The sequence below is a fragment of the Heliconius melpomene genome, chromosome 14 (genome assembly GCF_056956725.1).
Source record: "Heliconius melpomene rosina isolate 202511_hmr_F chromosome 14, ASM5695672v1, whole genome shotgun sequence".
Lineage (NCBI taxonomy): Eukaryota > Metazoa > Arthropoda > Insecta > Lepidoptera > Nymphalidae > Heliconius > Heliconius melpomene.
In genome coordinates, this window is record NC_140402.1 from 6,389,354 (window position 1) to 6,416,114 (window position 26,761).

Here is a 26,761-nt window from a genome sequence, read left to right on the forward strand (position 1 = left end):
ATGGGCGCTTTACCTACGTGACGTTTTACGTTTTCTGTATTCATAGATAGAATTATATAAATTATATAGATATAAACTTGAGATTGAGATATCGCTCTCGGTCTATTGTATCTATATTTTTATCATCATCATCATCATCATCAACAGCCATCTTTTGTCCACTGCTGGACATATGCCTTCCCCAATTCTCGCCACCACACTCGATCCTCAGCTCTTCGGACCCACCCGGATATTTTATACCAACACATAAAAGCGTGACTACAAAATTTTACGTATACATATATTTTTATATCTTCACAGAGTTTCAGAGTGCATCTAGTGTCAATACACTTTGTTCCTTAGGCACCGCAAATTTTTTGAGGCATGCGTGTTGATTTGCAGAACTCAACGCCGCGTTTTGTCTTGTGCTACCAGAACAAGCTTTAATTACATAATATTTATAATATATATTATGTTGTCGGTCTCAGGTGTTTACAGAACCTTTGGTTTTATAATGCCTTCCTATACGCTATAAGTAATTATTTTGTACTCGTATACGTAGGTACTTTTATTTTAGTGTGAGCGGCAGAATTCAATGCCGCGCTTTAGTTCGATCAAAGCGAAGAAAATTAATTGAATGAACCCACACCTGACAAGTTTACACTCACACACTTGCTTCCCTGCGCCACGATTTGCCTCTATAAATAAATAGATAAATGCATAATAAAAAATAGAAATAGATATGTACCATTTCTGTCTATAAATGACTATAACATGTCAATAGAAGATCAGGTTCTGACCCATGCAAATAGCGTAATAAACAACGTGAGGCAAGGCCAATACAAAGTTCTCATTGCTTAGGTACGAGTAGGTATACTAGGACTAATTGTGTCCTATTACAATATGCGCAACAAACGGCGTCTTTAATTTTCTAAAACAATGCATAAAATATTTATAATTATGATATTTGTTAAGATAATATAATAAATAAAAAAAAACAGCTTCACGCTGTATCCGGCAGGAGAGTAGGCAGAGAGAACCTAGTGTTTAGACTCTCGGTTCCCCACTTTCCGCCGAATTTATAAATACGATATAACAAACTTAATTTGGATTTTATTACGAAAATAGATGTTTCAAATTGATAGATGTTATTATACTGTATTATTTTGTACCACTATTGCATTTGAGCTTTGTGTATCTGTCCTATATAGAAATAAGGTAAATATTAATATTATGTCTAGAGAATCAACCTCTAGGGAATGTTTTTAAAGCATTGGATATAGAGAGGCTGACGCAGCGCTCTGTCTTGACCGAAAGCAATACAAGAAGTTACTACTGCTACTATATAATTTAATTTAAAATATACATATAATAATTTATAAGTAAGTATAAATATTCGAGCCTTACAAAGTAGTGGCAGAGTAGAGCCAAATGCTACGCTCTTAATATCTTCTTTAGCTTTGCATTTGATTAATTTAATCCTTTATTGAATATATTTCAACCATCTATTTACATTTAATCACTATTTTTGCATTTTCTACACTTAAATATTTATTTAATATAAATGTTACTTCAATGATAAAATATTTAAGTAATATTTAACTGTAATATAAAACATATTTACTGTAGAGCTGTAATATAGAACAAAGATAATTACTGTTTTTTTTTTCAAATAATTACTAATGAAAAAACAGTAAATTGCGTTATTTTATGTAAGAGACTGAGCAAAAAGGTATTTTATTTGCTATTTTTAATTTATTGGACTTGTTTTAATTCGTTGAAAATGAAAATATATTGAATGTGAATAATTCACATTCTTTCAGTTACTTTGTCAGTTACATACAAAAGGAACAAATTTGTTTATTTAAATGAAATTAATTACCATAAATAATAAATATATTCATTACTTTTTCTATACTTACATAACTAAAAGTATTGGCCTAGCTGAACTTGACCTTTGTTGCACTGATGACTGAACTAATGTTAATACTCGTACAAGCATGAATGGTTCGTGTTACGTCGTCAATCGTCGCGTCACTATTCAATAAACTATACAGGTCACGACCGAATGCATTTTAACTTGCCAACTTCTTTTGGTGTGCCAAATTATATATATAACTAGTGGACCCGGACGCGGCTACGCCTGCTTCAACTATAAGAATATTTATTAAATATATTCATTAAATTATTTTCAATTTTCAATAGAATTAGTAAGAAAATATAAGCTTAAATAATCAAAAAGAATAATAAGTAGATACACATTATTAGAAAAAATTATCTGAGTTATTGAAATTAACCAACAAAAGAATTAAAAGTAACTAAAGGATAGATATTCTTAATATTAGAAAAAGTACCTAAAGTTTTCCGTGCGTGCGTACATAGATATCGACTCTACGAAATAACTAAACATTTCTCTCTATTAAGCAGGATAATTTTAGCGGGCAATATCAAATAAAATAAGAAGAGAACCAAAGTGTAGCTTAAATTAATTATAAACAGCAAATAATTACATAAACATTTACAATAGTTCGAAAATGTATGAAAATTTATAAAACCGTCAACGTCATCTGCCCGTTCGCGTCGGTCATACTGTGCCGCCCGTAGGCCAGGTCATTTGGAATCAGTGACATCTCCTTAATTATTTATTAGAATGTTATAACTATAATTTCAATCTAGATGAAATGCTAAAAGTGACTATTATATTTATTTTCATAAGGATGAATATCAAAACGTCGCGGTAGCGGTCGCGTAGCAACGACGGTTGTTATTAACATGGCAGAATAAATTACATGTCAAATTAGAATGTACTTTAAAATATATTAGTATATATGTGTAATGTAATGTTATATAACCTATAGCACTTCTGAAGAATGCAGCTTTCATACAAAACAAAAACAATGAAAATCGGACCAGTAGATCCAGAGATCTTAGCGTTCAAACAAACAAACAAACAAACAAACAAACAAACAAACTCTTCCGCTTTATTATATTAGTATAGAAGTATAGATGAGGTGAGCATTGTAGAAACTACTTTTTAAAGTATTGATTATTATTTTTAACCGCATATAGAAAGCTATACAGAGGGAACCTAAGAGTTAAGACTTAAGACACCCCGATCTCATTAAGACACCGTTCCTCCCTTCCCGCCGATTTTGGAGGCGTTGCGTGTTGAGTGACGGACGTCGCGAATTGCCTCGTTAATAGAGCAAGGAAATAAAAATATTAAATATTCATTACATCGTTATATAATTTACCTGTCTTAAATTTTATCTTATGCACCAAAGAAGTGAGCGTAAGCAGTTATTATATATAAACTTAAATTTCTTATACCTAAACAAAATAAAAACTCGTTAATTTCTTTAATTAAATTTAAATCCTTTAATGTATTATGTGCAATCGTTTTAGTGTGTTATTTATATTTTTATATAAACAACACATGCTAGGTTGTAATTTGTAAATACTTAATACAATAATCTGTGCAATATAAACAAATAATAATAATAATATTTAATCAACCTAAATTAAGTACTAATATACCCACCATAAAAGCTTTACTACTCTTCTTTTTCTGTTCCATAATTTTATTTAATAATCTTTATTAGACAGATATTTTTATTTCTATGATATTATATATTTTTTAAATTAATATTTAATAGTAGCGTTTTTCGATTCATATAAAATCACATAATACATTTTAAAAAGAATACAATGTAGGTTGATATTTTGATATAAAAATATTTAAACTGCGTGAACTTGACACATTTTGTTAGTCTACAAACTACGTCTCCCTCACGTAGTCTGATTTCTTTAGAAACGTTATAAATTTTATTTTCGCTGGCTCCGAGTTCTGCAGTTAAATATTATTTTAGACTATACTTTATTAAAATACCGTGAAAATAAAGCCATTATGATTATAGGAAGACATACTTAGTTTCACATAATTAATTATCTACTTACACAGTTAACCATGTGATGTTAAAAACTCAAATTAGGTTTGTAGAGTAATGGAAAATATTATCTCTGATATTATGTAATATTAGTTTGTTTTAAGTTTTGGGAACATTAACTAATGAAGTAACATTAAAGTTACTATTTTTATCCCAAAAAATCTATTTTATATTGAATAGGCAATGCAAGTTGTTTTCGTCACACATTGACGCACATTGCACCAACATCTAGAAAAAAATACTTTGCTATTTTTAAATAAGCATCGGCAATTACACCTGTTCACATATATAACTCAATAGTAAATTAATTGTGAAAATTATTTATTTTATAATTGTTATAATTACGATTAACATTTTTTGTCCACTAAACTTATAAGACATACTCTTGTAGTGCCATCTTTTTGAGATATATGTAATATAATGAGACGTATAGAACTATCTTTTATATAACATAACAGATGTCGTTAGTTGTACGATTCGTTGTAGAATATATAATATTCTGAATATTATTACGGATCAAAGAACGAATAAATACAATATTCGTTCGTTCTTTTTTCCGATTGTCACATTGACGCAGTTCTAATTTGACAATAGACTTGTCAAATCCGACTAATTTACTACTTGTGCCTTGTTCTATTTTAAATTAATATATTTTAGTAAATAAATGTCTATTTTACAGTGATTTATACAGCTGTAAACAGTTAAATAAATATGGGTCTATGCGACGAAGGTAAGTTATTTCTGTTTCGTTTTCTAAATGTAAACATGTCAATTATCGTTGGCCAATTAATGATTCTTCGCAACTCTTGTTTTAAAACAGTATTGTAATGGAGTTTTTTGTACATGATTTAAGAATAATCGAAATACTTTCTAAGATTTATTGTTATTGCTATTGTTTACGAGTTTTTTTATCCTCCCTTATTAGTACAGTCATATTGAGTAGTTCATTATCATACATTATCACTTACTGTACAAATCTCTCTTAATAAGACATCGCGGAACTACTCGAAGAACTGGTTTGACCTCTACTTGCTTAAATACTATTTATTGAATTTTATATGTAAATGTAATAACATGATAAACACAAAGTAAATGTATAATAAAAAATGCATTCTATAGTATTATCATTTTAATTCTTATTATCTAGCTTATTATATTTTTAGTTGTTTGTTGGCTAAAGTCAAGGCGCTAAGTAATGCTGTAAGTGTGAAGATTATGTTTGATTAATTGTTGTTTACCTTAAATACTAACACTTAAGAATATTATCAAAATAAATATAATCATATTACATTGCATGTTTTAAGCTCTCTTACGGAACTGTGAATGACTAAAACTTAATAATATTAAATTAATCAATTGTTGCAAACAAAAAGATAAAAAAGATCATGATATAAAAAAAAATCCAAACCTCCACTAGGGGAATGATTATACGAGTAAACTAAAACAAGCTCAACATTTTTTTTTTCATATCGTAGAGCAGAAGATTGGACTTAGTGTTAAAAGACTAAAAACCTATTAAAATAAATATTTAAGGGGACTTCTATACAATAGACATGGTATTTTGCACTTAGCGAGCGCCCATGAATATGACTCTCACTGGGCTGGTTTTGAAACGTTATCTGTTAAGTTGTAGAACAAATGCCTTGCTGTCTCTACCAGGGCAGGTAAATGAAAGTGATTTAAATAAAATCTTTTTCCTAAGAGTGATTCTGACTTACAAACTTTACAATTCTGGTATCAGACTGTTTGGCAAAAACCTTAAGTTATTTTTTTTTTAACTGTTGTCCATGACTATTGAGTTTGGATTCTCTATATTATGCACTTCTATGCAAGAAAAATGTATTGGATACAAAAAAAGTGCATTTATAAATAATTAATCTTATTATCCTTATTTCTTTTATAATAAAAACTACTGAACTCTCAATACCTACATTTACTTATATAATGATACTGTTCATATTTTCCAGTTTTGTTAAACAAAATTGTTTGATTGATTAAGTATTTGCAAAGACTAAATAGCCTGAAGGCGAACAAGTCCTGAGCGCATTCTTCAGATTGGCAACCCTAAGGAAATTATACATTTCATACCTGTATTCCTTAAATTTTATATATTCATATAAAACATTCATGACTGCCTGCCTATGATGTTTATTTTCTTGGTTTGCAGTTCAAATTACTACTTATTAAGTTATTAGCAATAAAAGCTGTAAAAAATAAATATACAAACAAATTCCATAGATAATGTTCATTACACATCTATTAAAATTATTATATGCAAATATTTTATACAATACTCCTTGAAACATTGTATTGTAACTTACATGAGTTATTAATTAGCATCAATTGTAAGTCTAAAACTAGACCTACCAATTGAACACAATATAGAAATAAAGGTTACTAAATAAATCAACTGCCTTGTAGGTACTAGTACTGAATAATGACTAATAATTATGAAATATATTTTTTTGTGTAGATATTTTCCAGGGTAGGTCTGGACAGTAGCTATGATATCTGTTTGTGTAAAGGTTTCGTATTTAATTTATTCTTAGTAAAATTTCTTGGGTAGGCACACAAAATTATTCTGGGGTGGGTGTGGATCACTGGGCCTATTTCTATGCCCATGGACACACATTATGTATGCTTAAAATTTCTTAAATTGTTACCAGAAAGAAGAGAAAATGAAAATTAAATATTTGTTTCCCAAAATGTTTGTTTCCCCCCTTTCAACATGTTCCTTATAAAAGATTGTAAATATATTATAGGTATTCTACTAATATTATAAATCTGTAAGTTTGTGAAGACGCAAAAAGTACTGAATGGCTTTAGATGAAACTTTACAGTAATATAGATTATGCATCAGTATAACACATAGGCTACAATTTATGTAATAATTTGTCTATAATTAAATATTAACTTTAAGCAGGCGAAGCCGCGTTTAGGGCGCTAGTATTATATAAATATACAATCAATATGATATTTAGTTAAACTGGAACTCATAAGTGGACTTTAAACTGCATTATTTGCAATTAAAGAGAACTCACGGAACATTGATTGTGACAAAAGTTGTCCATGTTTTGCAAGTCACAATGATAATGTTAAAAACATGCAATAGGATATGAAATAAAAATATGAATTTAATTTAACTAATTTTAGTTTCTCCCATTATGGCCGGATAGACAGAGAGCCTAGTGCTAAGACATTCCGTTTGCACGGAACTTAACGCCGCATCTCGTCTATCAGAGCTGGAATATGAAAATAATTGAATGAATTACTATTATTACTATTATTACTATTGCAATGAGTAGGGATCGAACTCAAAATCATCGTGTTAGTACACACACTGCGCCACTATGGCCTCAATCTGTACCTACCAAGTGTACGATATATACGAATATCTCGTATTTTTAAGTAAGCATCTCTACATGTACAGTTCAATGCTCTCTCTTCCTATATATTATAACAAGAAAGAAGTAATTGAAATATGAAATATCTTGTGAAACAATGTCTTGAACTAATGCAAAAGAAGATTCATTTTTTTATTTATCATTGCTATCTAATATTAAACACAAATCTAAATACCGTCAGAAGATAATTTACTTACTTAACGTAGATTTTGAATATATTTATTATTATATTATAGTATTTTTTCCTATAAAACAATTTCAATTATACATATAAGAAAATATTCGAAAATTTCTATATAATGATAATAAGTTGTGACTCAAATGAAACTAGGGCACATCGTTATCTACTTTTAATCAATAAAAAATTTTGGTTGGATTGTAAATAACACCAAAAAATAAATCGTATTGTTATGCAATATTAGATTTTCTTTTTCGTTTCAAATTATATTTTTTATATAATATATTAATAATCTTACATTCATATAAATCTATATATTTATTTTAAGAAATCAACCTATTAAGTTGTACAATAAAGGTATAACGAAAAAACTGTTTACATATTCAGTTATTTCCAAGACATTTTTTCATTATGCAAACAGAACCGACCGCGACTTTATATTCAATGCTCTGCAATTTCTAACAATTTAAGGCACGCTTTTTCCTGAAACCAACCTACAGATTCCACTAGTTTTCTTACATTAAAACTACACACCACAGGGAAACCTTTGGGTTTCCCCACTACGCCAGAGTGGCTCCTTGCCAAAGCCATGAAGGCGTAACGGTACTGGCGTCAGATTGTAAATGATAATGTTTGTGGACGGAGAATGGAGTGTCTTACAACTTACCGTGAAGAGGCTTTCGTATAATAAATATTACGTGTCCGAAATTATCTATTTATTTTAACTAATAGCTAACTAAATATATGAAATGTTTAAATACGCAAACTATTGTGCGCTTTTTAGAGTTGATTTTCGTATTTTTGCTGTTTTATAAAGCTATACCTAACGTATAATAGTCGTTTTCCTTACAAGTACATAAATGATACCTGTTCCGTGGATGTCAAGGTTACGTGTTAATTATACGTCATTGTATATCATTAAAGAATATTTTGTAATTTTACGCGTTTTTTATGTCATTCTATTTAAATTAACGTTTTCTTTTTCTAGATTTATTGTTTACATTCGAATGTCAATCATATTTCTATTTTTAAAGTGTTATTCTACAATTAGAAAAGAAAAATACTTATTTAATGTATAACGTATAAAAACTTTGGACAGTTTCTAGTTTATTTTACTTCTACTGTACTTTATTTGTTAATAAGTTAGGTACTAACAATTCCAAAGATAGACTCTGAAGACTTAACTGCCTTAGATATAGAGTAAACCAAACTCTTATAGTTATACTTAAATATAGTTACATTTTCCATTAAAAAAAATATATTTTATATTGCTATCTGTGACACAATAAATTAATGAATAATGAAAATTACTGTAATTGACACTTTTAGTTAAAGAATCACGCTTTTCTCCGAAACAAAATTTGACAACGCTGATTTATACCTACATAAATTTTCATATTTCTGCTATTTACATGCATAGAATAAATGTTATAATAATTATATTAGTAAACGCGGCGTTAAGTTCCGCCAGTTAAACAAGTAATGCCTCCAGAATTCGGAGGAGAGTGGGGAACGGAGTGTTTTAAGACTAGGTTCCTTCTGCCTACTTTGCCGTGTACCTATACCTACATACATTTTCATATTTCTGCTATTTACACGCATAGAATAAATGTTATAATAATTATATTAGTAAACGCGGCGTTAAGTTCCGCCACTCAACACGCAATGCCTTCAGAATTCGGAGGAGAGTGGGGAACAGAGTGTCTTAACACTAGGTTCCTTCTGCCTACCTTGCCGTGTGCGGGATACAGCGTGAAGTGTCAGGATACAGCGTCAGACACGTTTGTAGACAAGACTAATTAAAATTTAACTGAGCATTCTAATAATCTTGACCTTCAATTAATTACTCTACCCATATACCTACTTGAAATGTTTTTTTGTGTTTTTTTTTTCATTTTATTTCCGCATATATAGTATAGTTTATTCTAAATGTGTTTTTATCTATAAAATAAAAATAGTCTTGTCGTCCTTTAAGATGACGGGCGTTATCTTATCAATAGTTATATGTAAATTATGATTACTAAATTAGTCAAACGAATTTTTTGGTCAACAATTCTTAAAGTTAATTTAGCTCATACAAAAAAGGAGATATGAATACATAATTGGAAGTAACTTATTGATCATAGGATGTACCTATAAATTTATTATTCTAATATTGCCAGTAAAGAAAAAAAACAACATTAAATTGTGTTGTTTTGTTGCCAAAATTGTTGTTAAAATTAAGCCGAATACTGTTTATATTGTAAACTTACCCAATTTAAGGTCGAGTAGCGTGCTGCGTGACACGTCACGTGACAACAATATTGCGAGATAGGGGAACTAACCGTTGTGTTGACTAGAACACAGATAAGAGTTGGCCAACTGTTAATGACACATATATTATGTATATATATGTGTATTTACATATGTGTATTTATTATAAATAGCTATTATTTTCATAATTTTTTCTATAATTTTGTATATTATGTATCTTCAGGCCATTCGTGGCGCAGGGGCACAAGTGTGACTGTAAACGCGAGAGGTTATGGGTACGATTCCCTCTAGGAAATTAAATATTTAATATTTCCATTTCTTCGCTCTGGTGTAGAGGCAAAGTGCGGCGTTGAGTTCCGCCACTCAACACACAATATTTTCAATTTTTTTCTATAATAGGGTACGGAGTGTCTTATCACTAGATTCCCTATTCTGATCCTGCTGTGTGCGGAATACATGACGTAAAAAATAAGTATCTTTTTAGTTTGGATATTTTGTTGACATTTTATTAAGTGAAAAGAAAATTATATAAAGTTGTTCGATAACAACTTATAACAATTGTTTAAACAATTGTTTGTTGTTTACATATTTACATTTATTTATTATTTTTATAATCTGGCTAAACAAAAAATGAATTGCGTAAATATATCAACAATTAGCACTGGTCTGGTCACCAATTGTATAGGTCAAAACGATATTGGGGGAATATAAAGAATCGAGGGTAATGCGTGAAAGACACTCACAGTATCGCGACATGACCCCGACCCGCCCTGCGAGATAGTTGCTTGTTTACTTGCAGCGTATCTGCGCTCTAAATCAATGCGGTTGCATAACACCTACGATCACTTTCTGGTTTATTTTTTTTCACGCTGTATCCCGCACATAGCACGGTAGGCCAGGAAAGCCTAGTCCTAAGACACTCCGCTTCCCATTTCCAGAATTCGGAGGAAAATGAGGAGTTTCATCAAAGTTTATTATAGTGATGTTTTAATATATATAGTAAACTAGCGGCCCGCCCGCTGTTTCGCCCCCGTGAATTATGTTATTATTAATTTCTGTCTCCATGACTACGTCCTAGTGACATCTATGCAAAATTTAAGACTCCTAGCATTTGTAGTAACGAAGTTTCATACAAACTTTGGACCCCAAAATCAACCCCTTAGAAGTCGAATATTGCAAATTCCCGTCTTAGCGAGCACCTATGTCCTATAAGTAACTCCTATGCAAAATTTGAGATTCCTAGCACATGTAGTTTCTGAGATTTCGTGATGATACTTTTTATAAAACATTTTAAATAAAAAAGTTTTTTATTGACACTTATCCGCGCTATCTTAACATTTCAACACAAACAACATAAATCTATTTAGATTTCTTAAATGATAGGATATCTTTTTAAATCATCATTGAAGTCGTCATAAGGATGATGTAATTTATTGAAACTTAATTTTCAGTACAGATTTCAGTTAGCAAATTACTTTAATTATAATTGGGAGAGGACAGGATCCTTAAAAATGCCCTTAATAAACGGACACAAAATAAATTCATTGTTATTCATTTTAGAATAATTATTATTTTTAATTTTTATATAATTTTTTTTAACTTTTAACTTCTTTTTAATTACATTTTATTGTATAATCAAAATCTTATTAAAATCTCTTGCAAATAATTTTCAATTGCACAATTTTAACTCCTTCCTTAAATTCTATGTGAAAAACAAACTCTGCTACTGGAAAACAGTTTATCAGTACGTCACTATTAAATGAGATAGAATAACATGTAAATATCTTTATGATTTATTTTGAAACTGATCGTTTCAATGGAAATTATTAGTCATTTGTTTATGTTATTTAAACAGTACGTCGAGTAATTACGATTGTTAGTCTAAGAAATTATGTATATTTTGTAAGTTCCTATTAGATCCCACTACATCGACATACTGTGTGATAAAGTTAGTAATAGAGTCGTTTCTCTGTATTTTTGTATTTAGTAGCTTAATGTTTTTCCTCATTAATATAAAAAAAATCGAATTATTTACTTCAATTCGTTTATTTTTTCGTTTTTTTATTTATTCTGTATGTAAAAAGGTCTATTTCGTTTCCTACGCGGTGACAAGCAAATAAGATTTTTAATAAATAAATGACAACCACATGGAAAACAACATTGAAAGTTATGTTATGAGCTATATGATATTGTTATTGAGGCCGACTCTAAAAATGACGGTTGTAGGTTCAATTCTCACTCACATGAATCGCCAAATATTTTTTAATATTTTCATATCTTCGCTCTGGTACCAAGGAAAAGCTTGGCGTTAAGTTTCGCTTTCGAACAAGCGATGCCTCGAAAATGCGGTATGAGAAAGTGGGGAACTGCGTATCTTAACACTAGTTCCCCTCTGCTCGTATCCTTCTATATAAAGGGATACAGCGTAAAGCTGAAGAATAGCGAGCTATATTAAAAAAAAAATCGAAAAAAGTACATCTCTTAGTAATCAACAAAAAAAAGCTCATTCTTTTACATTCAATAAACGACAAAGGAACAAAGCGTATGCTACAATCAATTAGTCATCCGGTCGGTAACACTATTCTCTATATGGCCAATACTGCACATCAGCAGCTGACTCCTTCGCCGTACGTTCTCCACATCCGTTGTGTTACCGATAACTGGTGACTCAGGCACGAAGTGCTGATCAAACACAAGCGAACCCTCCACACGCAGTAGTTCGTTTGCTGTGTCAGCAAATTTGCAACGTTATGACCGATGTAGACCACCACATATTGACTATTGTCTTATATTATATATATTAGTTGACGCTTGACCGTGTTCAAGGAAGGTCGTGTCTCTTTTAATCCACGTCATCCACCTCGTTATACAATTTTTGACCCAAACGATTCCGGAAATTTTAAATACTATATGAACTAATGTAGAAAACGCGGCCAAGAGTTTTCGCATAATTTTTTTTTTTATTTCATTTGATAAAAAGTAATTGTTATGCATTCGACAATCACATGGACTGGCTCAAATCGTGTTTATCAACAGCGCTATCAATAAACGACCAGTGTCCTCGCGTTCAGTGTGTCATTAAAGGTGCAAGTGGTCGTACTTCTGCGAGAAGTGGAAGATGCCAGTGCTTGGTACCGAGATGGCGTCTCAAGACATATGTGGCAGATACTGCCCCGCACCTGAGTACATGATATCAGGATCTTATATGTGGGATAAGCACCAAAGCCAGTACTCCATGGCTATGAGCAGAGTTCCTATGGATTCGCAATGTATGGATTCTATGCCTACGTATAATACAGGTTCGTTCTTTTATTCGAATTTTTTATGAGTTCTAATATTTGGTATTATCTTTTGTTTAACTTCTTTTTTTATATAACGAGATTGCATTTTATCATAGCAACTGGAATTTAGAGATATGACAATGGCAGACAAGTTTGTAATCAGCAATCTGTTTTTAATATATAAATTAAATAGAATACGCACGACAATTATTTATTTAGTAATATGTTTGTGGAAAGTTTTTCTTGTTTGGTTTGCATAATATTTTCTTCTGACATAGACGTTATTTTATACTTATCGTAATAGTACCTAAAGTTAGATTCCCAATTTATAAACAAGTTGGAATAAGATTCCATTAAAACAAAAAAGAAATTGAAAATAATTGTAAATTGGGAGTACCATAAATAATTGTATTGGGTATTAAAATGGCAATCTAAAAGTACCTGATCTCTGTTAAGAATTAAATATGTGGATAATTATGTCTGATTATAAACCTAGTTCAAGTAGCGAATAAATAAATATAAATTATAATTAACGCTGATAAATATTGAGAAATAATATCCTATATGTATATAAAAAAAGGAATAGAAGAAGACAAGAAATACAAGTTAAATATAGTTTATCTGTTTTCAAATATTCACATGTAATCTGACTAAAGTGGTATATAGTAATTACAGTCACTGTAACGCTATCTCCATGGGAATTATAAAAAATCATTATTAATGACGTAGATTGAGAAACCCTTTATCTTATAGATAAAAAAAACGTATATCAACAATTTTTATTATCTGTGGAAACATTTTTATACTATATTATATATTATGTCATAAACTCTATCTTAGTATGACATAGAAAAATCGAAACGATTAATTATACTTTTATAGTACATAATTCCCTAAATAGAGCCGTATATCTGTTTGTCTGTATTTTATCTGTTACCTAAACAGATAATCCTTTATTTAAGTTATAACTATAGGCCGTTTCCATTATTTCGCTCTGGTGTCAAGGCCAAGCGCGGTGTTGAGTTCTGCCACTCACTCGCAATGCCTCTAGAATTCGGCAGAAAGTGGGGAACAGAGTGGTTTAACACTAGGCTCTGCCTACTCTGATGTGTGCGGGATACAACGTAAAGCTGCCATCATATATACCTATAGATTTTGATTAACTTAATAATAATGTTTTATATACCAATATTAACCTGAACTACTTATATGTATATATTATTATATTGACTGAGTATAACATTTTTTCAAATATATAATTATATCAAAAGTTAGGCCTAGGGATCTCACTTTAACTTTAGTTTACAGTATTAACTTAAGTCTAATGTCGTCATTCAGTTTAATTTTAATATTACGGTTTTCCCTATGTTAAAGCTTTAGAGTGATTTAATTGGAAGATTTATCTACTTCGTAGGAACTTGAATTACTAAGAAATTAAATTTATAAATTAATAATAGTTAATAGAATTTATAATATTTATTATATTTAGAAATATAAATAAACTAAGATATTTTTGATTAAATTAACAATATAACGTTTTTTGACATGTGTGAAGCTAATTTTCCCACACGTAGGCAGAGAGAACCCACTGCCTAAATACTCTGTTTTCTCCTTTCCACCCCAATTGGTGACATTGCCTGTTGAATGGCGGAACCCCACGCAGCGGTTTGTCCAATCAAAGCAGAGAAATTAAAAAAAAATTAAAAACAATATTACAAGTATAACATTACAGCATTCATGAGCATTTATGAAATTATAAATATGAAAAAACCCCCCATATTAACTTATCTATTGAAATATTAACTTCTTTTAGCCTAATCCTATAATTTTGTTGTTATCACATACTAACCAAGTGCTAAGTGATATCATTTTCTTTCGTTGTTTTTCAAATGAACCTGTTTGTGTTTCATGTAATCTTTAATTGTATTAATAGCTTATAGCTATCAATTTTATCTTTATCTGACGCGATCAACTGTGCTGGTAATTTTATTAATCCAGCTTAAAATATTTTTGCATTTACTCACTAAATGTATTTATTTTATTTACATTTGTCAGCTTCACGCTGTTTCCCGCATGCCCTTCCCGCAAAGGGAGCCTAGGATTAAGATACTTATACCCACTTTCCGTCGAATTCTGGAGGCACTGCGTGTTGAGTGGCGGTACTCAACGCCGTTTGCCGCCATTGCCTCGGTACTAGAGTGAAGAAATTAAAATATAAAATATTTAATTTCGTCTGGTGGGAATTAAACCCACAACCTATTTTTCTTATATTTATTTATTATAATTATTATAAATAAAATAAATATATATATGTGTAAATTAAAAACTTGCAATTCTTATATCGTCATTATACCACCATTAATTACGTAATAGTTTTATTGGTCACATCATTGTCCTCTAACCGGCTATCAACAGTTACAGTACTGTGGACACTTCCGTGATTTTAGGAATCCCTTGCTTCACATACCGACCTTGTTTTAGTATAAGGTCATATTAAAACTCCATTATAATTTATTTATATATAAATAAATTAGATAAAGTAAGTACTTTTGAGTATTTAAATCAACTAATTATAATACTGTATGATGTATACTTAACCATTAAAATTTGATAACTACCTTCCTATATCATAAATTATATATATACCTAATGAGTTTGTTTTAATTAATTAATAATAAATAAAATTATTTTCTATATATAGCTGCGTATTGAGAGAATTACCCAGTTTTTTCTTCATCTTCATTTATTATTATATTTACCTTGAAAAGTTTATATGGTACGAGTAAAACATATTAATTAAATTTATTTTTAACCTTTTTAAAGTGTTATTTCACACGTAGGAAAGAAAAACACTTATTTAGAAAAAGTTATAAAAATTTGGAAAAATACATTCCAAAAAGTGTGGGTTCAAATATCACTTCGTTAGATTTTCTAAATAAACGATTTTAATGAATAGGTAATTTAATTCAAAGCAGAGTATTTAGAAAAAACCTCATTCAAGACACAGTTCTCTGCTTTCCATCTCAATTTCAGATATTGCCTGTTGAATGGGTGAACTCAACGCCTTGCCAGATCGGGGAAATAAAATTAATTACATTCCCTCGAATTGGAATCGAACTCACAACCATCGCGCTAACCCAATATGCCATGATTTCATCAACAATAAAACAACATAAATATATTATATACCAAAAATAGTTTAATATTATGACTTAACAGGAAAAAATTCGCTGACAAGATATCTTGTTACAGATAGTGACATGCAACTGGAGACCAGCAGTAGTGAAGCGAGTGCGGCGAGCTCCACGACGCTGTCCCAGCACTGCGCTATATGTGGTGACCGCGCCACGGGGAAGCACTACGGCGCGTCCTCCTGCGACGGCTGTAAGGGGTTTTTTAGGCGGAGTGTGAGGAAGAATCATTTGTATACGTGCAGGTTGGTTTCGGTTCGATAATATAATATAATGATTTATTTAAAAGTTAGATTTTCAGAAAAGTGCTATAATTATTGTAATCTTTTCAGCTTCGTGCTGTATCCCACACACAGCAGGGTGGAAGGAACCTAGTGTTAAGACATTCCGTTTTCCATTCAATTCTGGAAGCTATGTGTGTTGAGTGGTGGAATTTAACGTCACGCTGTGCCTTGATAACAGAGCGAAGGAATGAAAATATTTAATAATTAATTTTCTCGAGTGGGGGTCGAACCCACAATCAGTCGGGCTTACAGTCACATACTAGTGCCAGTACGCCACGAGTGTTATTGTTTATATTCTCATTTAATAAATTATATATGTTGAAAATATTGTTATTGTTTGTTATTGAAATATCAGAATGTATGTAATAATATTTTTATGTTATCAATAAAATAAACATGAGGTCAGCGTGCTTGTTCGATGCCTACTAAGGGAAATGAAATTATCTCCCAGATCCACTCGTAATATTTTGAATGAAAAGTCGAAACCGAACCGCTGGAGTGCCTTGACACTAAGTTTTCTTTTTTTTTGATTTAAAAAGATAACAAATACTTACCTATTTGAATGTTCTTTTTTCAGATTTAGCAGAAATTGCGTGGTAGATAAAGACAAAAGAAATCAGTGCAGATACTGTAGGTTAAGAAAGTGTTTCAAAGCAGGAATGAAAAAAGAAGGTGAGACTTTTGTTTTAATTTTTCTTAAGTTATTTTATTACTATAAAATAAGCTTTTGATATAATAAGTGTTTAGTAACTGTGTAAAATATCACTTTTCTTTCGAGTTCCAAGTAATGGTAGATATATGTTTGTAATAAAAAAATATATAGGTATCTATGTATGAGTCAATTACTCGTGTTGCATTTTCTGCATTTGCATAGGTAATAAGATGTGACTAAGCGGTATTACTCATATAAAACAAAATAATTGCAATCAATTTGTGTAAGTCTTAACTATTTTTATCGCAGCCTATGTTTAATATGTATTACTAGCCTAATTTGGTTGGAATTTACAAGTTTGGTCACGGAAAGCCCATCCGCGGTAGCCAAACGCGGCTTCGCCCGCTTGTTTTATTATTATAGGCAATATATTATATTTATTTAATTTGTACCCTATGTGTTAGTCTGATATATAAACAATATTACTGTAAAGTTTCATCTAAATCCGTTCAGTAGGTTTTGCGTGAAAGTGGAACATACATCCATCTTCACAAACTTTCACGTATATAAAATTAGTAGGATGAATAATATGAAGTCTATTTAACTATTTAACATATAAATATTATTCTATATAAACTTATTTACAAAGTATAACATTGACAAAAAGTATTACCATTTTATATGAAATACTAACATCAACTAAATGGAATATAACTTGGCACTCATACTGTGAATGGTTCACCGACCGTTATCTAAGAAATAAACATATAAATAATAAATACTCATCCATATTGACATCTCAAACTCATTTCCTCCTAACACATTATTAAAGAATCAACAAACAAACCAATTAACAAGTTAATTATGTTATATGTTCTTAAGATAAAATATATTAAGTGGTAATATGACATTGGTTATTTTTAGTAATTTTGTATTTAGTTCAGTCTTTTTAAAATTTATTATCTGTTGGTGGTAACTTATTTTGTTTGACATATAAATGCAACCTTGCCATCTTTTTTAATGAATGAAATGAACGAATGAATAATTTTTTTCCTTGATATTTTTTTTCGTAGCATCGTAAAAAAATCCGCTTGACTTTTAAGTTTATGAAATTAAAAGATTCCATAAAATACACATATAAAACAATTATCATAACTTTCACTTGTCAAGCATAATGTGAAGCTAATAAAATACTTAAATATTTAACATACAATATTGTATGTAAGTCGGTATCATATTGTTTCTTTATTGTGTCATATCTACAGTATAATCGTTTATTTTGTGAGAGATAAGAAAAGTAGTCAAAGCTAATATAAAAAGTTATATCTAAATTAAATATGGTCAGTACGGATTGTTGCTAATTTCTTTACTTATTCTAATTGTTTTATCAAGATTAGATTAGAGAAGATTTTTTATTAAGATTTTCATCACGAATATTTTAGCTCGTCACGCAATAAATTGCTGCTTTTATTGTTCTTATTTGCAGTTAATAATATGCAAATACGAATTGTAACAACTTTATTAGTTAATAGAACAGTGCCGTAGCTATGGTATTTGCTGCCCGGTGCGGCTTAGTAGATTTGATGCCCTTTAAAATGGTCTAAGGTCTCAAAAAAACAAAGTGATCGTCGACTTTGATGACTTCTAAAAAAAAAAACGTGATCATCGACTTTGATGTCCCTTTTCCTTTTGATGCCCGGTGTGACTGCACCGCTCGCACCCCCCTAGCTACGCCACTGTAATAGAACAATAAAAAAAATATTACACGAGATCTTTCTCTATTTTAGGTAACCAATGTAAATAAATTTTTGTTTGATTATAACATGGTTATTACAGCAGTCCAAAACGAACGAGACAGAATAAACTGTAGAAGGCCTTCCTACGAGGAGCCCACCCAGGCCAACGGGTTGTCGGTCGTGTCACTCCTTAACGCTGAACTACTCAGCAGAAAAGTTATTGATGAAGTAAGTAATTATTACAAAATTATTCATTTTTTTCATAGTTTATTATTTTTACGGTTCCGTACCTCAAAACAAAAAAATCTCCATTTGTTTATCTGTCTGTCTATTTAGGTAGTTTTTCTTTTTTCACAAGTATTTTCTATATGAATTATCTTAAAATCGCGCCATATATATTGATATAGTATTGTAAAAAAAATCTACTTAGAAAAACAACTTATAAATAGGTATGTGTTGTCTGTGTTTTTTAAAATAATGACGTAGGCAGAGTGGACCCAGTCCAGTGTTAAGACACTCCGTTCTCCTTTATCCGCCGAATTCTGGAGGCATTGCGTTTTGCGTTTTCCAAGCTTTGCCAGAACGAAGAAAATGAAAGAAAGTCCATTTTACTTTGAAACTTTCAAATTGTATAACTACTAATACAAGTCGAGTGACTCACTCATTTTATTTTAATGATATCATATAATAATATAAATATAGCTATTATAAAAAATTATGACGATGATAACGTGTTTTTGTCAAGCCATGTATTAATGATAAAAATGATATTGAAAGAGATTATTATTAATATATCAGGCGTATGTGCAAGTATTCTTTTACTAAAATATCAGAGCCGATAAAATTGATCCTATATTTATCAATTTATTAATTGAATTTCCAAATATTTACTTTAATATTGTTCCCTTATCTAGTACTATGGTATGATAATTGCAACAAATAAAGGATAATTCATTTTTAATCATACTATAAACTTAATAATGTTATTATAATAAAACTCTTAAGAGGCCACACGTGGTGCAGTGGCTCATGCATGAGACTGTAAACGCGACGGGTTGTGGGTTCGATTCCCACTCGAAAAACAGATATATTTTTATTTCTTCGCTCTGGCGACGAGGCGATGCCGATCGTTGAGATCCGGCACACAACAAGCAATGCCTCCAGAATTCGGCAGAAAGTGGAGAACGGAGTGTCTTAACACTAAGTTCCCTCAGCCTACCCTCCTGCGGGATACTGATTTATTATTAATGATGATTTTTAGCTCCCAACATAGTGTCCTACACTATGTTTTAAGCATTTCACATAGTTATTTACAATTGAGGCTAAATTATTTGAAATATGTTCATATTACATAAAACGTTTACTCATTAAATGGCTGTTTTACATAACGTAACAAGTTTTTTCTTCATTATTCTTATGTAAGATTAATTTTATTTTTCAAGGATACCAAAAGCTAGTTTATCGACCTTGTCTTTAGTTGTTTGTATAATAAATTATACACAATCACAAATTTACAAATATATACATATAATGCTGTATAAAATTTCAAATTGGGAGACTTAAAAGGAATATTTTTTAAATTTTAAAGGTTTAAGTGACTAATAAAATAAACTTATTTTTACGTAGTTTTCTTTTTAATTTTATTAGCTTGTTCTGGATTATTCGATGAATGTTAGTACATATTGCTTTTTTATTTATATGTATTTTAAAATTATGACTGACCCTTACTAAATCTGTCCATGTGCCTTCTGAAAAGGATTCAACAAATCAATATATTTATAACACCACAATTGAGGATATGACTTTTATCTAAATAAAGAAAACCACTCAACACTTAATAGCTCCAGAATTCGGCTGACGGTGGGAAACATAAGTGTCTTAATGAGAACGGAATGTCTTGACACTAGGTCCCCAAGTTCCCTGCCTAACCCGCTATGTAGATGATATAGCATGGAAAGAAAAAAGAAAGCACTTTTTATAGATACATTTATTTTCCCAGACTAACAACGTCACAGATGCAGAAATCAACAACAGAAAGTTGGCAAAGATCAACGACGTATGCGACTCCATTAAACAGCAACTGCTGATATTAGTCGAGTGGGCGAAATACATACCCGCCTTCACAGAACTACATTTGGATGATCAGGTATTATTTATATAATAATAAAATTACTTTAATATTTTTTTTCAGCAGGAAAGCAGGGGGAGGCTAGTGTTAAGACTCTCCGCCCCCTATTTACCGCCGAATTCTGAATTGCGTGCGTGTTGTGCCGCATTGCGTGTTGAGTGGCAGAACTCAATGTCGCGCTTTGCCTTCTTAATTGATCGAGAATAATGAAATTATTAAATATTTTATTTCCTCGAGAGGAAATCGAACCCAAAAGCTGCACGTTTCAATAGCTTAATATTGTTTTTGAAGCGAAATTTAATAGTTTTAGTGATATTATATAATATTTTAACTTTAAATATTTTAAATTTAAATTAACAGTTATTATTCATAAAAAACAAGGAACTGTCTGTTAGTGATACTCATAAATATTCCAATGCATATATACATGTACATTGTATTTACATATATTATAAACGATTCAAGAATAATAATTGGGTTTCAGCATGTATATGGATTTGGGTTAAAGGTTTAAGAGTCATTTAATACTGAAATAAAGCAATATAAATATATTATAAAGTAGATATTATAAATCATAGAAACACATTTAGCTATATATTTTATTATGATAGAGTAATTGGAAGCCAGTCGTGGCGCACAGGCACAAGCGTGCGACTGTAAATACGAAAGGTTATGGGTTCTTTTCTCACTTGAGGTGTAAAATAACTTTTTTTAAAATAACTGTTATATTATGGGCAGATTGCATAAAAATTTTACATAAATTGTATAAGCTATATCATTATAAAATTTTATTGATTATATAAATTTATTTTTAATGATTATATTATATAATTATAATTTTTTTTAAGGTGGCACTATTACGTGCGCACGCCGGCGAGCACCTACTTCTAGGGTGCGCGAGGCGTTCCCTTCATCTGAACGACGTGCTGTTGCTAGGCAACAACTGCATTATTGCCAAACATCATATTGGTACGTGGCATACATATTCAAGTTCAAAATATTCTTTATTCAAATAGGCAATTATTATAAGCACTTTTGAATCGTCGAATGAACATATGAACAAAAAGCTATCACCGGTTCGGAAGGCAGTTCTGCTGAGAGTAGCCGGCAAGAAACTCAACAGTTGCTCTTTTGAAAATCAATGGTACATCATACATATTATGCTACGGTCAGCGAGTTTTGAAGGTTTTTAATTTAAAATTCTAGCTTTACCCACTTATTATTATACTATTATTGTTATATTATAGCAAAATTATATAAAATCTTGACATAAATTGTACCTTATGTATAAGCTATATTACTGGAAAGTTTCATCTAAATCCGTTCACTAGTTTTAGCGTGAAAGTGAAACAAACATCCATCCTTACACACTTTCACATTTATAAATTACTAATAAGAATAATTAGTAGCTATATATTAATAAGAATAATAGTAATTAATAATATAAAATAATAATTGCAGATGGCAGAATGGACATAGACATAAGCATGATCGGTATCCGCGTTATGGACGAGATAGTGAAACCTCTCCGCGAGATCGACATCGACGACACGGAGTTTGCGTGTTTGAAAGCCATTGTGTTTTTTGACCCGAGTTAGTTTCTTAAGTTTTTATTTTGGTTATATATGTAAGTTAAGTTAGGTTTAAGTTAGGTGTTAAATTCGTGTAACTCGCATGTTCTGGAAAATAGGGCGGAAAGTAAGGAATGAAGTGTCTTAACACTAGGTGCCTAAGGGAGAAAAAACGTGATTTTAATGTCTTTTGAAGACATAATTTTGTCTATTTATATTAACTTACTACTGCTACGTCTAAATCTCACTTTGTATTTTAGACACAGCCATACTTTGTTGGTACCACTTGTATCAACTTTTAGATTATGAAAGAAATATACTTTATAACTTTTATTCCTGTTGTGTGTACATAAATGTATTACTCATTCCATAATCAACCACTCACCCACAGACGCTAAAGGCCTCTCGCAACCCCAAAAAATAAAACAACTCCGCTACCAAATCCAAATCAACTTGGAGGACTACATCAGCGACCGCCAGTACGACGGGCGCGGCCGTTTCGGCGAGCTGCTGCTGTGCTTGCCGCCGCTGCAGAGCATCACGTGGCAAATGATAGAGCAGATACAGTTCGCGAAGCTGTTCGGGGTGGCTCATGTGGATAGTCTGTTGCAGGAGATGTTGCTTGGTGGTTAGTATTTGTATTTTTTTTTTAAATTCATGTTTTTAGTAAGATAGGATGGGAACCTAGTGTTAAGACCCCATATTGCCATCTTACTGTTGAATTTTTGAGGTATTGCCGTCTTTGAGTAGCGGAACCCAGCGTCGTATATTGTTTTATTACCTATGCTCTCATAGGAAATTCTATGCTCTCATAGGAAATTCTAATCTCTTCATTCGGAAATAAATTATTAAAAATTAAAAAACAGCTAAAATTAAATATATTGCATAACCATCTACTGCTAACTTTGGCCACGACATTTCGTGTATATGCGTGATATAAAAAATCCACATTGTTATAAATCAAATAAGCATGTGCTGCTGGCAGCAAGCTGTGGAGGCCTAATGGTCGTAAATATTCTTGGTTGGAAGACCTATATCCATATATAGGCATTATAGGGCAGAAATTACATATTCTAGCATCTAAATTATAGACCACAGATGTAAATTATAAAAAAAATAACAATTAACTACAACGTAGGTGCGTCAACAGAAGCTACCGTAGAGGAGGGGGGTGCGGGTGGCGGGGGTGGGGACGGCGTTCCGGGCGAAGGAGGAGCGTCGGGGGCGGTGGTGGGTGCAGGAGGTTCTACGCCGCCACTGGTGCCTCAGCTGCCGTCCACCGTGTTCGATGCGACTTTCAAACAGGAACCTAATATGTGAGTTTATTTTGTTAATGTATCCCTTCTACTTTAGAGATATCGATATCAAAAATTAAAATTGTGTAAATCATTGATTAATTAATGATTTACGATATTTAATAAAGAACGTTGACGCCGTCATGGCACAGATTCAAAATAAAATAAAATTTTATTATTATATTTTATTTAAATATAATAAAATATAATTTATATATTATATTTTATTTTATTATTTACGTACGTGGATTCAGTTCTTAATAAAACTATCTCACTAACATTATTTACATAATTTGAGATAATTGTAATAAATATTGTTTTTAATTAGGAGTCCTGAACACCCATCTCGAGTGATGAAGCCATCTGATATAACATTATTATAACTTAATGACAATAACTAATGTCACTTGTAAAGTGTAATCATGTTTTTTTAAAAACATGTAATAAAAAAAATTACAATTTAATGGGGATGTTAACCTTTTTGCTATTCTGATTACAAAACAAACTATGATAATAATCAGCTTTTTTGAAATTTGTATATTTATTAAATATAAGTCTTGTAATATTGCAATACTGAAAAGATTAACAATTTAAAATTCCTACATATACATACATATATGGCACTGATATAAACTAATGTCTACTTACTGTATATAAAATATAATATAGTATAATAGTACATTTTTTATACATTTACATTAATGTCATTTTGTAATTGCAGGCAGCTGTGCTGAGGCCTTGCAAACAAATAAACTTACATAAATCAATGAAATAGATGTAAAGGAATAAATACTATAAAAATATATTAAACTATTATAACTAAAGCTGTTAAAAATATTTTGTATGTTCATTTTTTTACACATTTTTTCTTAAAAAACGAAAATTGCGATGTTTATTAGGATTAAGCAAAAAAGTAAGTGCAATTTATAATTAATTATTATCTATGGGCTGTGTGAGGTCGATTCGTTAACATTCTTTATTGTTTTTGAAATTTTAAATTATTAATATGAAAATTTACATTTAGTATTGATATTTATATTTGGTGAATTGTTATTTAAATTTAAAAAAACTACGATTATATGATACGGCCCTTTAACATAATTTTTTGCTAATAAATAAATATATATAACACTGCAATGAAACCTTTAGCTTTATGTTAAAAAACTAAAGTAAGATTGAAAACTATAAATAGTGGCTTATTTTGGTTAATCGATTTATTCTATAAAATATACATTATCTTTGATCGTTGCATATCATAAAATAAATGAAATATATACATTAATACCAATATTTACCATATACATGAATTGCAATTTGGTTGCCAAACTGAATTACTTATGTATTGTAAAAAAACCTATTTAATTATTTGTACTTTTTAACTCATTGATTTTTTTTTACATTATAATAAAAAAATATTATTTGCTATATGTGCATTGTTTTGCGGTAACATAAAACTCTTATTTTTTTTTATTTACACACCAAAAGGATGCAAATAAATAAATAGGCTTAATTTTTTTTTTATTATAAATAGATATAGTATAATTTAAGAAGAAATAAAAAGGGCATTCACAATGAATGGTTAATTGTAGAATATTTACATTGTAAAAACCAAAATTTTCTATTTTATCAATTTTTAGTTACCATTAAAGTTGAGGTGACGGTTATGAATTCGTTGTGTTATTGTTGATTTTGTACGATTCGATACTATTTGCCTATAAGAATGAATTGTTATGGTATTTTTTTTTATTTTTTAAGTTAGAAATAGATTTAATTTTCTCTTTTCTTTACTAGTACTTGTTGTAGACTGATTATAACGGCAGATGTGTTTTATAGTTAGTTATCATAGTATTAATATACTATAGTTGTACTAGGGATGGGCGATTTTTGATAAGAACTACATTTATGAAGATATTTTAATATAAGAAATATTTATATACAAAAAAATATATTATTAAAAATATATAATATATTTTATGCACGTTTATTTATAAAAAGTACATTTTTATATTTATTTCGAACAAAGCACAAAGCATATTTGAAATTATATGAATATTTTATAAAGAAAAATACCCCAATTTTTATATACTAGTTTTAATATGATATCACTATCGCCCACTGTTCGTACCACAGTTAATGCTCAATGTATTCAATATGTCGGTAAGGGTGGTATCACACGAGCCAAACGGTGAAAGTATTTAGTCAGTAATGGGTTTGTCTGTAGACTTACAGTGTAATAGGTGCCTTATTTTCTTAGAGGTGTATTTTTACGTACATACCATGTTATGAAATGTTTTTAGACTTATATTTAAAAATTAAATAATCTGTTACAATATATGTGTTTTTATTTTTCTTTTTTGTTATTTGCTGTTTTGTTGGTTAGAATAAAAATACTATTTTAAAAAATAGTGAATGGAGTTAACATTGAAAAATCCCAAGAATCATTATAAATATATAATACACAATAACAATCTAAATCTTAATATATCATATTATTAAAATAAGTATGCAAAAAATATTAAAGTTCAAGGCTTTTCTTTCACATCCATGTATCCTTTTCTTCGATTGCCTCTGTTCTTGCAATATAAATATATAACTGATATCGCCGATAGTGCAGACATAACCAATAGCGGGAAATATACTGGCAGCATTATGAGAAAAATTAAGAAAATTCCTTTTTGTTGGCAAATTAGTGAACTTTCTAAATTAATGATTATAATAATAAATTAAAATTGTTATAGTAAATGATTCATTATAATAGGTTTTGCATACTTTCAAGTTGACAGAATGAAAAGAAGTCAATGTGACAAATATTATTCTAGCAGTGTTTTTTATAAAATCTGATTTTTGCATCTTGTTACCAAA

General features: G+C 30.2%; 1 protein-coding gene across 5 annotated transcripts; it reads left to right on the forward strand.

The window, feature by feature from the left end:
• The first annotated feature begins 4,496 nt into the window (after window positions 1-4,496).
• Hnf4 (Hepatocyte nuclear factor 4) lies at window positions 4,497-26,229 on the forward strand. Of its 5 annotated transcripts, none has more exons than XM_085197238.1 (10): window positions 4,497-4,656; window positions 16,295-16,478; window positions 17,095-17,189; window positions 19,006-19,133; window positions 20,905-21,051; window positions 21,882-22,002; window positions 22,495-22,626; window positions 22,996-23,232; window positions 23,743-23,920; window positions 24,228-26,229. In XM_085197238.1, exons 1-10 carry the CDS (start codon window positions 4,638-4,640, stop codon window positions 24,280-24,282), a joined length of 1,296 nt encoding a protein of 431 aa, XP_085053364.1. In that variant the 5' UTR covers window positions 4,497-4,637; the 3' UTR covers window positions 24,283-26,229. The 5 variants fall into 5 exon arrangements, with proteins under 5 accessions (XP_085053364.1, XP_085053361.1, XP_085053362.1 ...); XM_085197235.1 differs by lacking the exon at window positions 4,497-4,656 and adding an exon at window positions 12,441-13,060 and having other exon boundaries at window positions 19,009-19,133; XM_085197236.1 differs by lacking the exon at window positions 4,497-4,656 and adding an exon at window positions 12,444-13,060 and having other exon boundaries at window positions 23,755-23,920.
• Window positions 26,230-26,761: the final 532 nt, after the last annotated feature.

Excerpts from the sequence above, each read along its gene's own strand:
- Hnf4 (XM_085197234.1), top strand. The coding sequence starts at position 12,880 with ATGCCAGTGCTTGGTACCGAGATGGCGTCTCAAGACATATGTGGCAGA. Across the intron at positions 19,134-20,904 it reads GCAGAAAAGTTATTGATGAA|ACTAACAACGTCACAGATGC; the intron begins GTAAGTAATTAT and ends TTATTTTCCCAG. Across the intron at positions 21,052-21,881 it reads AACTACATTTGGATGATCAG|GTGGCACTATTACGTGCGCA; the intron begins GTATTATTTATA and ends ATTTTTTTTAAG.